The sequence below is a fragment of the Nyctereutes procyonoides genome, unplaced genomic scaffold (genome assembly GCF_905146905.1).
Source record: "Nyctereutes procyonoides isolate TBG_1078 unplaced genomic scaffold, NYPRO_anot_genome, whole genome shotgun sequence".
Classification (NCBI taxonomy): Eukaryota; Metazoa; Chordata; class Mammalia; order Carnivora; family Canidae; genus Nyctereutes; species Nyctereutes procyonoides.
This window is the reverse complement of record NW_026575049.1, coordinates 7245174-7262706: the sequence shown is the minus strand read 5'-3', so window position 1 is coordinate 7262706 and position 17533 is coordinate 7245174. Positions and strand designations below refer to the sequence as shown.

The window sequence follows — 17533 nt, the reverse complement described above, 5'->3', positions numbered from 1 at the left end:
TTACTTTACCCTTAAAAGAATATGTTACTGTATAGAATAAAATAAAGTAAAATAAAATCTCCCATCAATGCCTAAGAAGACTCTAAAAAACAAACACAAAAACTCCTGACTTAAATATGCTGCATAAAACTGACCCCAGTCAAAGAAATACAAGGTCCACTGCCCTTTTTAGTTTTCTAGGAAAAGAGGGTGAACTCTTTTCTGAACTCTTTTCTGTTTGGTCTGAGGTATTTTAATTGTACAAGCAAATTAAGGTTCATTGAAAATAAAAGCTATTTTTATTTTTATTTTTTTATTTATATATTTTTTATTTTATTTTATTTTATTTTATTTTATTTTATTTTATTTTATTTTATTTTATTTTTTTTTAAAGCTAAAGTTTCCTCTGTCTTTCTGTAGAAAACTCTGAACCTAAACACCTATGAAGCATAAAGTTGGAAATACAGAAATCTTTGTGGCTTTTAATACCTTACTTTCAATTGCTTTCATTTTTCTCTCAATTTTTCCTCAATCGTGTTGAATAATGCCTTAAGAGCTTTATTTAAAAAAAAAAAAAGAGCTTTATTTTTTCTCCATACTTGAGGGAGGCTCCATTTTAGTAACGTGGTGGGGGGGGGGTGGGGGGGTGGAAGGAAGCATCTGAAATGAAGCATTAGCTTGAGAAAACTTACCTCTACCTTGGCTGCAGACCAACTTGGATTTCCGATTCTTTGAGCAGGTCAGTGATTTGGGGAACCAGTAGAAGAGTCGGGCTATTCTTCTGAAGGTCTTGTTGAAGTCACTTCTTATGGCCATAGCTAGAATATGAATGTTCCAGAATGACTCCCTACAGAGAATATGGATGAGGAAAACACAGTAACACCCACATCTGACACTTTAGCTGTGAACTCTCTTCCAGCCAATATGTCTGGGGACCACCTGTTAGCCCTAAATCCCCTTCCCCTGTCATTCCTTTGGTTTGTCCTTTAGACCTTAGCCCTCATAACTAGAAACTGTATTAATAGATGTTCTTTCTAAAGAAAGAGCTTTAAGCTCCAGAAACTCTAACCTATTATAACACTTGATAATTTTTAAGCACAGACAACCCCCGCCCCCGCTTCATAAAAACACAATTACTTCCATAGAGGAATAAAGTAACCAGCGTCCAGTAAAGTTCAGCATCCAGCAGAATTTCAACGCAATTTGTAGGGTTTGGTGGTGATCAACAAGCTACCTCCCAAAGCCACAGACTTGACTGCATTCGTTTCATACAAATTAAAAATGTTTTATTTTGTACAAACTGAGAATTTTTCCAGGGATAAAGTGATACATATTTTAAACTCTGGCAGGAATTTATCCCAGAAAAAAAAAAAAAAAAAGGACTGATTCTTACAAGCCAAGAAAAGTGTAAAAGAACAAGACTTTTTTCTAGGGTCCTTTTTTTTTTTTTAAGATTTTATTTATTTATTCATGATAGTCACACAGAGAGAGAGAGGCAGAGACACAGGCAGAGGGAGAAGCAGGCTCCATGCACCGGGAGCCTGACGTGGGATTCGATCCCGGGTCTCCAGGATCGTGCCCTGGGCCAAAGGCAGGCACTAAACCACTGTGCCACCCAGGGATCCCCTTTTTCTAGGGTCCTATTTTGGAATTTGACCCTTTGGTTCAGTATTTTTCTAGACCTTTAACATTATTGTATATTATCTCAGCAGACACCAACGTCTAGCTGCCTACTAAGCAACTGGGACTGACGTTCTGGTCATCCCACCTGAAGCTATGTCTAATCATTAGTCCCTGCACATTCTCTTTTTCCTGCACATTAATGTCAAAAGAAACTTATGATGGCTTGCTTAGTCCCTAAACATGCTGATGTAATATTTGAGTTGTGCTTTTATACACCACACTAAACCTTTGCTGCTGGTTTATATACTAAAAAACATAAAACAATATTACCAGTTTTTATTTCCATGTTGGTGTCTTTGTTTCCTATTCCCTTTACGGTATTCCTTAGGAATTTGGACTATGAGTCTTCCTGGAAGTGACACTTGGGGAGGAACCCCAGAGTTTTGAAGATACTTTGGTCTTAAATTTTTTTTTTTTTTTTTTTTTTTTTAGTAATCTCTACCCCCAATGTAGGGCTTGAACTCACAACCCGGAGATCAAGAGTTGCATGGTCTCGCTGAGCCAGCCAGGCACCCCAACTTTAGCCTTCTTAAAAGCGGGATGTGGGTGGTGGATCCAGCTAAAACAATAGTGCTACAACTCCTTTATATTTTCAACACTTTATATTTTCAGCACTTCTCAGTTTTAAACATGAGTAAATTTCCTACAGCACTTCCTGAAAGACAAAGCACCATGCGTAATAGGCACTTCTGAGTGGAGTGAAATCAGAAATAGCAGACCAATCCTGGTTGTGACTGTGATTCTGAAGGGAGGGTAAGTTTCTGATAGATCAGTTGAGATTGCTCATTCCTACTGACAGCACTTTCTTAATTCCAAACAATGTATCTCTTATTTTTAGCAAAGAACACCAGAAAAGCGAAACCATTGCTTAAAAAAATAACAGGAGAGCAGTATAAACCCAGTATTATTATAGCTCTTTTCTGGTTGACTTATTGATAAATATATTTTGAAATAAATATTATGAGATCTTTGATATTTAAGAAGAGGTACCCTGCTTGACATAGTGTCATAGGTCTATAAGCCAATTATACAGTGCTTGGTAATTTCCAAAATCATAGAACCTGGAACTTCAGAAGATGTTATGGGATTATCTTTCGTATTTTTTCCCTAACTTCTACATCCTTTTTTATTCACTCAAAAACAGCCCTTTTTACCCATATACTTTATTATGTTCACTTATTTCTTCTGCTGCTAGAACTATATAGCTTATGTAAATAGTTAAATCCACGAACTACATATTATTTTTATATCATTAATCTCTTACCTTTTGAAAACATATCCCAATATTGAAAAAAAGGCTACTAAACTGAAGATGTAACTTACTAGGTTATTATTAGGTTAGCAGACTAGTATTACCAGGTATTCATTAACTTAAAATGTTCTGAATGAGGATTGTATTTTTTTCTTTTTTTTAGGATTGTATTTTTTTTAAAAGATTTTATTCATCTATTCATGAGAGACACCAAGAGAGAGAGACACAGGCAGAGGGAGAAGCAGGCTCTGTGCAGGGAGCCCGATGTAGGACTTGATTCCGGGACAGTGGGATCATGACCTGAGCCAAGGGAGACGCTCAATTGCTGACCCACCCAGGCATCTCAAGATTGTATTTCTGAAGATAAAATATTAAAAGCAAGAATGCTTGGTTTCCATGTTGCTGTAATGGGGAATAAAACATTAAATCTTAACCAATATTAATGTGGAATGGATGTGTTCTTATCCATACAACTCATAAAAATTCAGTTCCTGCAGCATGGGTTTGTCTATTGGTAATCTTTTCTAGAGGTGCTGAAAACTGAATCTGCAAATATATAAACTCATCACATAAATTTAAGTAAAATTTTACCTAATGTTCAGTGACATAAACATTTAAACTGTATAACTAAATACATACATGTTAGATAATCAAAGGAAAATTGAAATCAAGAGGGATTAAACACCCCTTCACCCAACAAACTCTCAGACTAAACAGGTATTTGACAGGGACCATTCACCCATGCATTTATTTCTATAATGTGTACAGGTGAAACTTAAAACTTTCTACTACAATAATGCATTGATTTGAGATTTCAAATTAAAACCTAATCCATTTTCAGTTTTCCAATGTTCATGGTAGTTAGATTTATTTACTCTTTGGGACTTGGTATCTTCATGAAATGCAGGTTGTGCACACTCACACTTCAATAATCTGGTAAGTCAGAAACCAAAACCAAAATCAAAATCACATACTGGCTGGATGGAATAATTTCTTGTTGAGTATATCCTTTAGCATAGGACTCTGGGTAGATGTTTCAAAGAGAATGTTCTCTTTGGGTTTGGATAGCATATATTTATGGGAGAAATTTATACTAAACTTAGAATCAGATTTAGAAGAGAAACAAGACTGTCCCTATATTCAATAGTCTGAGAATGATTTACCATCACTACAGATATTATTTTTCAAAAGACAAATTGTTTGTCAAACTTTTGTACACAGAAAGATACAAAGTTTTACATTAAAATTGAGAAATTTATTGATATTTTTTCATGATGGAGTAAGCAGAATTAAATTAAACAAGAAATATACAGCTTGAAACACAGTGGAAATAATTCTAAAATTTTTATGAGTTATACACTTATGGCCAAAATAAAATCAGTAGTTTTTAATAATTAAATCACTTTAAAAATTTTGCTCAATACTTTATCTGAAATTAAACAGATATGACGATAACTGGGATCTTGGCACCTTGTAAAATGAAATGATATCACTTTATCCTTCCCCCAAAATTGTGATCCTAATAAAATAGTGGTTCGGTTTGGCTCCTCACCCAAAGAAGCCACTTCTCCATTTTATCACTTATAAACGTGTCAACTATCAGTCTTTTCTATTTGTAAGGATGACAATTTTGGTTCCATTTAAAAAATGTTTCCAATAGGCAGTCAGAGATGTAGAACTCAGCCTTACTCAGAAGAGTAGAGGATCAGTATTTCAACATATCAGTCATGGCTTTCTTCTAGTGCTCACTGAGGTCAAATGTCCTCATTTAATTATAAATGTTAAAAGGTTAAAGTACATCTTAGCAGCCAAAAATTTATATATTTTTTATGTATTTACAATACTGTACATATTTACATGACCACATCAAATACTGAATTGTAGAAATAAGAGACCACTTATACAGGCATTCATTTAATGCCTCAGCATTTTTTCTTGTGCAAACTAAAACTGTTCTTAAACTCCCGGAAAGCTAAAGACAGTCAACATTGCGAAGGCCGCCATCCATGGTTAAAGAGCCAAACCTAAAACACAAAAGAAAACAGGAAATCTCAGATGATTCATTTGTTTGGCCGCTGACATTTTTTTTAAAAAAAGATTTTATTTATTTATGAGACATGGGGGGGGGGGAGGGAGGTGCGCAGAGACATAGGCTCCATGCAGGGACCCCGGGATCATGCCCTGAGCCAAAGGTGGATGTTCAACCACTGAGCCACTCAGGTGTCCCAGCCCCTGACATTTTAAAGAAAAATACAGGATATTTTTCAGATGAATAAGCTGTTATTTTTAAAGAGCTTAAGCAACTATGATTTGTTCTATTTCTTACTGAAACACAGTGGTATTATTATAAATATGTGAAAAAATATCAATCAGTGGCTTGGGAGGACTTCTTAAGAGAAAAGCATGAAGGATGTTATCTAGAAAGTATTAGGAAGAATTGGGTAACTTCTTTTTGGTGGGGTGGGATTTAGAAAAGCAAAGATAAGGAGTTGGGATTAAGTATGACATATTTAATGGACAATTAGGAATGCAATCTTGCTGGAACAGAATGTGATTTTGAGAACTAGTCGGAGGAAGTAAAGTTGAGTGAAGAGGCTGGGCCAGAGTATTTTGTTCTTTAAACTCAAGTGTGAATTGATTTTTTATTTTTTAAAAGATTTTATTTATTCATGAGAGACACAGAGACAGAGGCAGAGACATAGGCAGAGGGAGAAGGATCCCAGGACCTTGGGATCATGCCTTGAGCCGAAGGCAGATGCTCAACCGCTGAGCCATCCAGGCGTCCCTCAAATAAATATTTAAAAAATAAAATAACAATTCTAGATATATTTATTTAGAGAGAGCGAATGAGGGTGGGGAGAGGCAGAGGGAGAGAAATCCTCAAGCAGATTCCCCACTGAGCTTGGAGCCTGAGGCTGGGCTCCATCCATTGAACCTGATCTGAGATCATGACTTGAGCTGAAATCCATTTGGAACTTTGACTGATCCACCCAGGCACTCCAATAAATTATAATTCTAATGAGATGTATGAAAAATAATGTGCAAAACATTTTCATTTTCACAAACTGATTTAAAAAAGAAAATAATTCTATTAACCAGTGCTACTATAAAATGGAATCAATCACAGTTGACTTGTCTTTATCCAAGCAACCCCAACACACTAAAAGGTATCTTGGAAATCACAAAACAACAGGGTTTTTTTATGGACTTTATGTCCTTTTCCCACTACTTAACCTACTGGATACAGGAAGACAGGTACAAGCACAGATCTGTATGTACTCTGCTTCATATAAAATCACAGGGCAGGGGACACCTGGGTGGCTCAGCGGTTTGGCGCCTGCCTTTGGCCCAGGGCGTGATCCTGGAGACCCAGGACTGAGTTCTGCATCAGGTTGCTTGCATGGAGCCTGTTTCTCTCTCTCTGCCTCTCTGCCTATGTCTCTGCCTCTCTATCTCTCATGAATAAATAAAATCTTAAAAAAAAAATAAAAAAAATTTAAAAAAATCACAGGGCAGGATATTTACATTACTTACCTTTCTAAAATATGATTATTTTCAGCAAGTTCTTTAACCACCCCTTCCATTTCTTCCTTTAATTTCTTCATACTATGTAAACAAAACAAAGATCAATGCCTCTGCTCAAAAAAAGTATGCAAATGTTTTAGAAATACATTATGTTTTAGATAGGGTGAAGCCATTAAATAACATTAGCAAATGTATTCACAACAAATACCAAAATTTCAAAATAAAAGAAGATCACAAACTGAAATAAAAATGAATGGAAATATCATAGCTACACATAATAAATTTCTTACCCAAGAGTCATTTCCACTAATGTATTAGAACATGGATAAATTGGGGTCATGGTATGTTTGATTCCACTGGAGGCTGTAAACATTTTCTGGGGCAAAGTTTCTTGTAACTGAAATATAAAAAAAACCCCACATCAATAACTGAACAAAGTACAGACTACATCAAATGTTATATGTTTCAATATACCTTTCATAGCTTCAAATTTTAATTTCAAAACTATGAATGATACAATATTAAAAAAAAACTTTTTCAAAGATGATTAAAGAATGGTCTGTTAGATTTTTTTTAAAAAAAGCTTCTTTAGTTTTTTATATTTTATCAGATGCTTTTAACTGTAAAACATCTAAGTTCTGAAAAGTTGGCTCAAAATACGTACTACGAATGAGCAAATAAATATAAGGTTTATTATGTCCTATTTCTCTCTTTTCAGTCATTGCAAATATAAACTGAGAAGAAATATATTTTCTCCTAACAGGAAAAAGATTTTTTCTAGATACTTTGCCAGTTATACCTCATTTGTGTAGTCCTGATACTTTGATACTTCTTCCTCAATATCAAAACACTGATTAGTTAGGGATAATAACTGTTTCCTAAGATGAAGCATCTTTCTGAAAACCAAAAAGAATCAATTAATAAGCAGCCTAATGAAATATTAATCTTATTTAAAGTATACAATGTACATGGAATTGTACATTGTACAGTCAACCACTAAGTTTACTTACCTCATCCATTCTTCTGACTTATCCAAAAATGTCTCATATTTTTTAACACATTCATCTGTAAAGTGGGTCATAGCTTTTGTTGCATGGTAATACAGTTTTTGCCTATAATTTAGAAATAATCACAGGCTTAAACCAATGTGACAGTTTCTATTTCTGATAAAAACTTTTCAAATACATAAAATTTATGTTTCTTAATGACTGTTCTGGCTTTAGAATATTTATAGTAGAAAGCCAAAGGGTTCTAAGACAGATATTATAGTAGGAAGAACTAAAAGAGAAGGTTCATAATGGAGAACGGCCAAAAAATATTTAATGATGTTAAGGTAAAGAAAGTGGTTAAGTCTGCCCTTGCCTATGTTTTCTATTAACCATCCTTCTGCAATCAGAGCACATGATGCAGAAGATGCCCCTTCATTCTTCCTTCTCCTTAACCTCTCAACCAGGGACCAGACACGTGGGCCTCAAATATGTGCACACATAATAACGATTCTGTGAAGCCAAGATTAAAATGTATCTTTTATTATAACTTCAACTTTAAGAGGAATTGTATTAATAACATAACCAAAAATAATCATTATTAAACATAATATGGACACTTACTTATCAAATTTGTGGATCTGTTCTTCATTATAGGCTAATCCTGAAAATAAGAAATGTTACTTCTGTAAATGTAGAATAACAAAATCATGCACATTTTTCTTTTGAGATTATGACTTCAAAAAGGCCAAGAACTTAAGATGACACAAACTCATGACCCATGGGTTAGATATATATATATATATATATATAGCCTTTTAACTGATCTGTACGGTGTTAACTTGAAGAATATTAACTGCCAGCATTTATTTATTTTTTATTTTTATTTTTTTTTGCCAACATTTAACATCAGGATATTTCCTTCTTTCTTTTAAAGATTTATTGACTATTTAAGTAACCTCTATACCCATGTGTAGCTCAAACCCATGATCCTGAGAATAAGAGTTACATGTTCACTAAGTCAATCAGGTGCCTGCAGGATATTTCTAATAAAATCTGTATTTCCAGCCTCTCTTGAGAATAGGAGGATTGTGGGCAATGAATCCGGTGAACTGAGTAGTGATTCTCCCCTTTAGATGGGTATCTCCTCTTCTATTCTCCTCAGTCTCCAATGTCCAATCTCATTTCTTTCTGTTACACCACTGACCTCTAGAGATTTTAGAGTTCAGGACCCTTTATTTAAAATATTCATAAGGTTGGTTTTAAGGACAATTTTTTTTAAAAGATTTTATTTCTTTATTCATGAGAGACCAGAGAGATAGAGAGATAGAGAGAGAGAGAGAGAGAGAGAGAGAGAGAGAGGGGCAGAGACACAGGCAGAGGGAGAAGCAGGCTCCATGCAGGAAGCCCAATGTGGGACTTGATCCCGGGACTCCAGGATCATGCCTTGGGCCAAAGGCAGACGTTAAACCGCTGAGCCACCCAGGGATCCCAAGGATAATTTTTTTATATTTTAACCTCTTTTCCAACAGAATCAAATCTCTGAAATAAATAACTTAAGGAGCCACCCTTATAAATATACCAAATTAATTCAACTGAATTACAACTAGTTGAGCTGATTCATTAGATTAACAAGTGGCAAATTTTACTTACTACGTTCTGCTTTGTCTTTTTTGAACTGATAGTAAATCTCTGTGATGCAATTTAGCAGGACTTGTAGCTTTTCTACACTATATCAAGAAAAAAATCCAAATAAATTAATCAAATCAATGTGAAAAAGGACATTTAATTATAAGAGCAGAAACTATTAATAAAGTTATATAACCTACTGTCTATCTTTTGGATGAGTGCCTTCTTGATGGGCCCATGTATCTGACAGTAATCCACCTGGAGATAATTTGCTTTCGATATCCTGAAGACTAGTTTCTATTGTTCCCTGAGAACTGGAAAGCTAAATAAAACCAATGGGATCAGATTCAGATTAGCCAAATACAGAAATGATAATCACATCGCCAATGCAGTCTAAAGTTTGAATCATACTCTTTTTTTTTTATATTACGTCAATTCAAATTCAAAAATGCAATGACCATTTCTTGGCTTGAATTTCCACCAAGAGTATCATATAATAAAACAAGACAATACATTTTATAAAACATTTCTTCATTAAATATCCTTTCTTAAAAAACATACAAAATACTTTTATTTTTTTTAAATTTTTTAAATATATATATATTTTAATTTATGATAGTCACAGAGAGAGAGAGGCAGAGACACAGGCAGAGGGAGAAGCAGGCTCCATGCACCGGGAGCCCGACGTGGGATTCGATCCCGGGTCTCCAGGATCGCGCCCTGGGCCAAAGGCAGGCGCCAAACCACTGCGCCACCCAGGGATCCCCTACAAAATACTTTTAATCATCCAATTAAGCTTGTTTCTTTACCTATAAAATATGGTTAATACTTTTTATCTTTTTTTTTAAAAGATTTTATTTATTTATTCATGAGAGACAGAGAGACACAGAGAGAGAGAGAGAGAGAGAGAGAGAGAGAGAGAGAGAGAGGCAGAGACACAGGCAGAGGGAGAAGCAGGCTCCATGTAGGGAGCCCGACATGGGACTCGATCCCGGGTCTCCAGGATCACGCCATGGAATGAAGGTGGCGCTAATCGCTGAACCACCGGGGCTACCCAATACTTTATCTCATAGAATTGATGTGAAAGTCAAGTAGGAGAACCATTAGCATAGTTCCAATGACAGTCATAATTTTGTAAATACTTACTCTCAACAATTTGGTGTGTATGTCTGAAATTTCACCTAACTCTGCTGCTTCTAGGTTGATCTTCATCAACTTTTCATATCTGTATGCAAACAAGTACGAAAAAATTCAATGAGCATTATGAATATATAGATTTTAAAAGATGTTTTATAAATTATGTTATTATAATTATTTAGAATACTGAATGCAAAGACTACTAAAGTAACAGATCCCAAGAAAACCTGATGTCTCTATAAAGAAAGAATTTTATACACTTCTACTAATAAATTTTAATGTATGATAACATAAAAAAGACAATTATTAAGTCTTATGCCAGCAGAACAGTCAAAATACTAGATTGTGGAATGGCAGTCAATAGTACATACTAATTTCATTAATTGTATTTCCTCTACAGTATAAATAACACCGCCTAGGAACAGGGAAGTCTAAAATATTCTGTTTCAAAAAATAGTCTCAGGGATAATATTAATTAATAAATAATAGTAAACTAAAAGTAAACCCCAAATTCTATAAACACTACCAAAATACAGTTCTAGAATGTTTTCCTACTTCCTTCGTTGACTGCAGTTTTTATATTTTCCCTATTCAGAGTGTCTACCTTGCAAGGTTAAAAAATGAGATATTTCTATGTCAAGATTGCCTTTTCCTTTGCAAAGGGAAGGAGAAAATGCCACCAAATGTTCATTTCTTACTGAGACAACTAAGTATTTTTGTCTTTGTGAGGAATTAACTTAATCTAAGACTATATCTTAATACTACAAACACTTGCATGGCAACTATATTATGCCAAGGATAGCTAAATAAATGAAAGAGAAATGGGACAATATTTATCATTTTAACCACTTTATTAAGTAATCTACTTACACTTTCACAGTTTTTTCAATGTTTCTGATGCAGAAATCCAGTGTGATCACAACTTCTGTCTTTTTGTGAACAGTTTCATTATAATCATCTTTAACTAATTCTCTAAAAAATAATAATATTCTCATTAGATTATCTAAAGAATGATTTCCTTCCTTCCTTCCTTCCTTCCTTCCTTCCTTCCTTCCTTCCTTCCTTCCTTCCTTCCTTCCCCCTCCCTCCCTCCCTCCCTCCTTTCCTTCCTCTCTCTCTCTCTCTTTCATGAGAGACACAGAGAGAGGCAGAGACACAGGCAGAGGGAGAAGCAGGCTCCCTGTGGGGAGCCCGATGTGCAACTTGATCTCAGGACCCCGGGATCACGACCTGAGCCAAAGGCAGATGCTCAACCACTGAGCCGCCTAGGTGCCCCAGATTTGTTTGCTTTAAAGAATGATTTGTTTTCTCTTGTCTATCACTAATTACACTGTGTTACTACTGTTTAGACAAATTTATTAACAATCTTGTTATATTATGAAAGCTAATTCATTTTTTCCCCCTTGGGATTAATCTTGCCAATTCACTTTTTATTACTGAAAGCATCGCTCTGACCCCTATACTTATCTAGGGCACAGACCATTAATGATTACTTAGTAGGTTAACAGTTTGGAAATCTAAGGCATTAAAAAATTGAATTAAGGTAAAAAAAATTAAATTAAGGAATGAAATTAATCTATAATCACATGAATACCTAAATATAAATAGCATTTACACCAGGAGAGTTAATTTTTACTATTCATAGTAGATTATGACTCTGAAGAAGCAGGATAACATAGTATGTAATAAAACTGGAAGGCTTTTGGTCTACATTAAGGGCCAACAAACTAAATTTGTTCTTGTGAAGAATAATATTTATAATTTCAAAGGTTGTAAAAAAACAGAAGAAACCTTATGTGGCCCACAAAGTCTAAAATACTTATTAACTGAAAAAGCTTGCCAACAGTGATCTACATAAAAACTATTAAAAAAAAAAACCCTCAAAACAAAACAAAACAAAAAAAGCGAAAAACTATCTTCTCATGACTTATGAAATGAAAAGTTAGGACATAAAGGGAGTAAAAGCTTTTTGGAGTAGTGACTGTGGTAGATAGCAAGAGCAAGAGAACATGAGAGCTGTTAGTAACAATACCACAAAAGTAAGAGTTTACTTTTCCAGAAAGTGTTTAGTAAAAATGAGAGGCTCCTCAATGGACAGAGAAGAGCACAGGCTTACAAAGTGGATATGTGAACACAAGAAACTCCATCAACCTATGGACTAAACATAAAAATGAGAGGGGGGGAAAAGTGTCATCATTCTTTTTTCTTCTTAAAGAGCCAGAACGAGTATGATGAGATGCTTCATGCATGTTTGTGCAAGAAGGGAAGGGTAGGCATGAGGCAGATAAAAATAAGCTGTTATAAGCATTAAAGCCAAAGAACACTGTAAACCCAGAGAACATGAGGCCATTACTACGTGTACATAAAATTCAAAAGCCTCAAATGATGTATAGAAACTGGAGATGTGATGTTCAAGGGAGACCATTTATTCTCTGCTTCTATCAGATGAGAGAGAACATCTACAAATCGAGAGATCAAACAATCAAACAAAAAACCAAAAAGGGCAAGTCATATTTATCCACAAAACATTTCTTATGGTTGGTTACTTTCAGGGAAGAAACTTACTAGACTAGTAACTTAACTACTACTAGATGATTTTAACTGGATGATCAATATTCTGACTTAGAATAAGTTATTCAGTAAAAACACGCTTTTATTGCTTGTCAAAGTAAGTGTGTACTTCACTGTATAATTTCATTTCTATGAAAAGTCTAGAATAGGCAAATCTATATAGATATTTGTCATTGCCTGGGGCTAGGAGGTTACAGGGGAAATGGAAAGTGACTGCTAATGGATACAGGGTTTCTTTTTTTGTTGTTGTTTGTGGGTACAGGGTTTCTATTTGGGGTGACAAAAATACAATGAGTGGTGACAGCTGCACAACTCTGTGAATGTACTAGAAATCACTGAATTATACACCTAAGAATGGGTGAATTAAACAGTATGTGAATTATAGCTCAAAAATGCTGTTACAAAAATAAAGTTGAGTGTATACTTCGTTTGGGAAAAAGGCAAGAAACAGGAAGATTCTGAGGATATAAACTTTAGAACAAGTACAGATTGTACTGCATTATAACAACTCCAAAGTGGGGATGCCTGGGTGGCTCAGCTGGTTAAGTGTCTACTTTGGCTCAGGTCATGGTCCTGGGGTCCCAGGATTAAGTCCTGAGTTGGGCTCCCTGCCCAGCAGGGAGTTTGCTTCTCCCTCTCCCTCTCGCCTGTGCTCTCTCTTTCTTTCAGCTAAATAAATAAAATCTTAAAAGAAAAAAAAAAAAAAAGCCAGGGTGCCTGGGTGGCTCAGTGGGGAGCCTGCCTCTCTCTCTGCCTCTGCCATTCCTTCTGCTTGTGTGCACATGCTCTCTTTCAAATAAATAAATAAAATTTTAACAACAACAAAACCTAAAGCCTACCAAGATAGTGAAATGACAGCCAAGTATGGGCCCTGGAAAAAGATTTCATTTATGACATTGTAGAGTGTGGCATAAATTTTAAAATTCAGATAGTATTTGTCCTACCTGTCTCACAAGTTTATAGTAGGAATCAAATGAAAACATAGTTGCTAAATGTTTTATAAACTAAATGTGAAACAAATGTATTATAATAAAATCTAAGGGACACTTGGCTGGCTTTGCTGGTGGAACATGTGACTCTTGATCTCGGGGTTGTGAGTTCCAGCCCCATGTTGGGTGCGAAATTAGTTAAAACTAAAGTCCTTGGGGATCCCTGGGTGACCCGGGATTGAGTCCTACATCAGGCTCCCTGCATGGAGCCTGCTTCTCCCTCTGCCTGTGTCTCTGCCCCCCCGCCCTCTCTCTCTCTCTGAATGAATAAATAAATAAAATCTTTAAAAACAAAACAGAACAAAAACAAAAAGAAACAAAAAAACCCCAAGCACCTGACCTTACCTAAAGAATTGAAGTGTCAATGATAAGTTACCACTTATTTTCAAATTTCGTTTTTTTTTTTTTTTTTTAAAGATTTTATTTATTTATTCATGAGATACACAGAGAGAGGCAGAGACACAGGCAGAGGGAGAAGCAGGCTCCATGCAGGGAGCCTGATGTGGGGCTCGATCCCGGGACCCCAGGACCACACCCTGGGCCAAAGGCAGGCACTAAACTTCTGAGCCACCCAGGGATCCCCTATTTTCAAATTTCAATTTATTACTTACATCAACCATCGTATCCCCTTTCGCATTAATTCCTGATAAAGCTGCAAAGTACTGGCAATTTTACAGGCATAACACACAACTCCTGTTATTGCCTAATGAAGAAACACAAAATGTGAATATTTGGTGCTAATTGTGGTACAGGGTAAGAAAAGCTTCTACATAACAATTTTCAAGCTTATATATTTTTATCAGGTTATTTAAAAAACACAAACTACCAATTTCTAAAAGCTATAGACAGATACAATAAATATTTCATTATTAACATGATAATGTTAAACATGCACTGCCTCTAGAGAGAAAATTTTTTCTCTAGGAGAGAGATTCAAGATTTAGGAGTTCAAGATTTAGGAATTCAAAGAAGGACGAGAACACAAAATAATTTGCAATGGATAACCATTTAAATGAATAATTTCCTAAATTATATAGGCATATGTAGAGATAATACATTTTACTGTTTCTACTATTGATAATTTTAATTCAGATGTTTACACAGTAATTTTGTTCATAGTAATTTAATTAAATACTAACCTTAGCCATGCTAGCATCCCCATCTAAATCGTAACGTGGATGAACTTTAGGGAGGGAAACTGAAGTAATAAAATAAAATAATAAAATAATTAAAATCAGAAATAAAATATTTTGAATAAATTATTAGAGCCTCTATGTAGCAATTTTAAAAAAATTAAATATTAACCTCTAGATTACCTCTAAATTAAACATTAGTAGCAAAACTCTAACATTCTTCTCCAGGTTAAAAAAAAAATCACTTAAAAAAACATAAATAAATCACTTTAAACAATTAATGCCCATTCCTTAACAACAAAGTTCCCTGAAATATTTCTAAAGAAGTTCTGTTTTTTTCTTAAATATATTCCAACACAATAAGTTTAATGCTTCTCTTTAAATCAAATCCCAAAGATCCAAATAGAAAAGTAAAATCTGGGTAATCTTTTTTTCACCAGTAGGATTAATAATTTGATTCCAAATGTAGATCTAATTTTTCTTAGACTCCAAAGCCTGGCAAAGTATCCTATTCATACTGGATACAATAAATATTTGCTCATATTTATGATACAAAAGGTTGAGTGTGAATAAATACTAAAAGCAGAGAGCTACAGTAAAACATGCATGACAAACTATTTTTATCATTTTACCATTTTTTGAAACTATTCAAAGTCAAATTCTGTAGCCTATAAAGCTTTTCACTTTTATTACTAGTCTAATTCAACTAATTCACAAAATTTTAATGTTTATGAAAATTCTACATTACTATCATCAATAAACTTTATGAAAATGCCAATTATTTTTATAGGTCATCTTTTTTTTTTAATGACTAGCAAGATCGCCAGGAAAATCCCAACTTACTTTTTTCATATATCAATCCTATGGTACTCAGAGGTTCCTGACTTACTACAAAGATGGGATTTTCCTCAGTAGTTTTAGGGAAATGCTGTGCCAGTCTTCCAGGTTCTATGATTAAACGTCGCCCTTCATATATAAGTTCTTGGTTTGAAGAAATAATTTTGGTTTGCTTATACACCAGTTCATGAAATACAGTAGCACTGTGTGAGAAAAATTCAAAAGGACAACACAATTGAGATTAAACATAAAAAAATTTTTGGGCTGAGTACAACAACATTCATTTCTATGTGATACTTCAGATCATGGCCAGGCTATAGAAACACTGTTGATGTGGTACTAAAATGTCTATTAAACTGAAAATTCCACATAACCTGTCTAGACAGCAATCAATTCTAAAATACTCTTTTAAAAGTAATTAATTAAATTAATTAATTAATTAATTAACGATAGTCATACAGAGAGAGAGAGAGAGAGAGGTAGAGACACAGGCAGAGGGAGAAGCAGGCTCCATGCACCGGGAGCCCGACGTGGGACTCGATCCCGGGTCTCCAGGGTTGCGCCCTGGGCCAAAGGCAGGCGCCAAACTGCTGCGCCACCCAGGGATCCCCTAATTCTAAAATACTTTTATGTCTGAATACCCATGCTGGATATGTGTAAGACACAGAATTCTATTTTTTTTTTTTAAGATTTTATTTATCCATGAGAGACACACACAGAGAGAGAGGCAGAGACACAGAGGGAGAAGCAGGCTCCTCACAGGGAGCCCAACGTGGGACTCGATCCCCAAACTCTGGGATCACCACCTGGGCTGAAGGGAGACGCTCAACCACTGAGCCACTCAGGCGTCCCACGATAGAGGATTCTTAATGTTTAATAACAGGGAGTCAACATAGCAGAGCACTTCAAGCATGGACTCTGGATCAGACTACTTTGGTTCAAATTCCAGTTCTATTTACTTGCTGAGTTATCAAGCTACTTAACTCCTCTGTGCTAGTTTTCTCATCTATAAAATGCAAGCGGTATCACCCACCTCACAGAACCATGGTGAGGATTAAATGCCTTAAACAGCTGAGAACCGTCTCTGAGACATGACTGTAAAATATTTGTTAAATGAATAAAACAAGATTTTTTTCAAAATGATGTTTTGGGGAAAAAGGTAGGTTCTCCCCGAATAGACCTATGCAATCAAAGAGACATATCAGCAGCAATGCTGTGATTTGGCTCAGGCTTAGGTGGGCTTTTGATGTTCAGATGTACTCTTAAAATGAAATAGTGGCTAGTACCTAACTATGGTTCACTTTGTTTTTTTAAAAGATTTTATTTATTTGAGAGAGAGAGAGAGAGAGAGAGAGAGAGAGAGTGCATGAGTGGGAAGCGGAGTAGAGGAAAAGGGACAAGCAGACTCCCTGCTGAGCTCAGAGCCCAATGTGGGGTGGGGCTTGATCCCAGGACCCTGAGACCATGACCTGAGCCGAAATCATGAGTTGGTGACTGAGCCACCCAGGCATTCCCCTATGATACATATTTACTTAGGCTATTATATAACAAGACAAAGACAAAAAAATATATTTGATATGTCATATTAATATTATTTTATTATATTGCTATATATTTAAGTTTATAATACTAATAGTATATTATACATGGTACATATTACAATCTAAAATATTTTATCTAATTGATTTTATTCCTTAATTAATTGCCAGTAAAGGTCTCTTTTTGAGTTTTATGAGACATCAAAACTGCTATTTGAATCTTGTCAAAACAGACACTAAGGCTTATAGAATGGGTGTAATGTTTTTTCCTCTT

At 35.1% G+C, this 17533-nt stretch overlaps 1 protein-coding gene across 3 annotated transcripts in view; it reads right to left on the bottom strand.

Annotated features, from left to right (window-relative positions):
• Nucleotides 1–4147: 4147 nt before the first annotated feature.
• TBK1 (TANK binding kinase 1) overlaps nt 4148–17533 on the bottom strand; it is a 40421-nt gene continuing 27035 nt past the window's right edge. For 2 of the 3 annotated variants that reach the window (XM_055328741.1, XM_055328742.1), the window contains exons 9-21: nt 15728–15924; nt 14891–14949; nt 14363–14454; nt 11062–11163; nt 10201–10279; nt 9255–9376; nt 9079–9155; nt 8050–8089; nt 7450–7551; nt 7239–7335; nt 6730–6836; nt 6449–6520; nt 4149–4938 (exon numbers count right to left, since the gene is read on the bottom strand). In XM_055328741.1, coding sequence (XP_055184716.1) covers nt 4887–4938; nt 6449–6520; nt 6730–6836; nt 7239–7335; nt 7450–7551; nt 8050–8089; nt 9079–9155; nt 9255–9376; nt 10201–10279; nt 11062–11163; nt 14363–14454; nt 14891–14949; nt 15728–15924 — 1198 coding nt within the window. In that variant the 3' untranslated portion in view covers nt 4149–4886. Of the gene's footprint in view, nt 4939–6448; nt 6521–6729; nt 6837–7238; nt 7336–7449; nt 7552–8049; nt 8090–9078; nt 9156–9254; nt 9377–10200; nt 10280–11061; nt 11164–14362; nt 14455–14890; nt 14950–15727; nt 15925–17533 lie in introns of all 3 variants that reach the window. The other variant, XM_055328743.1, reaches the window with a different exon arrangement.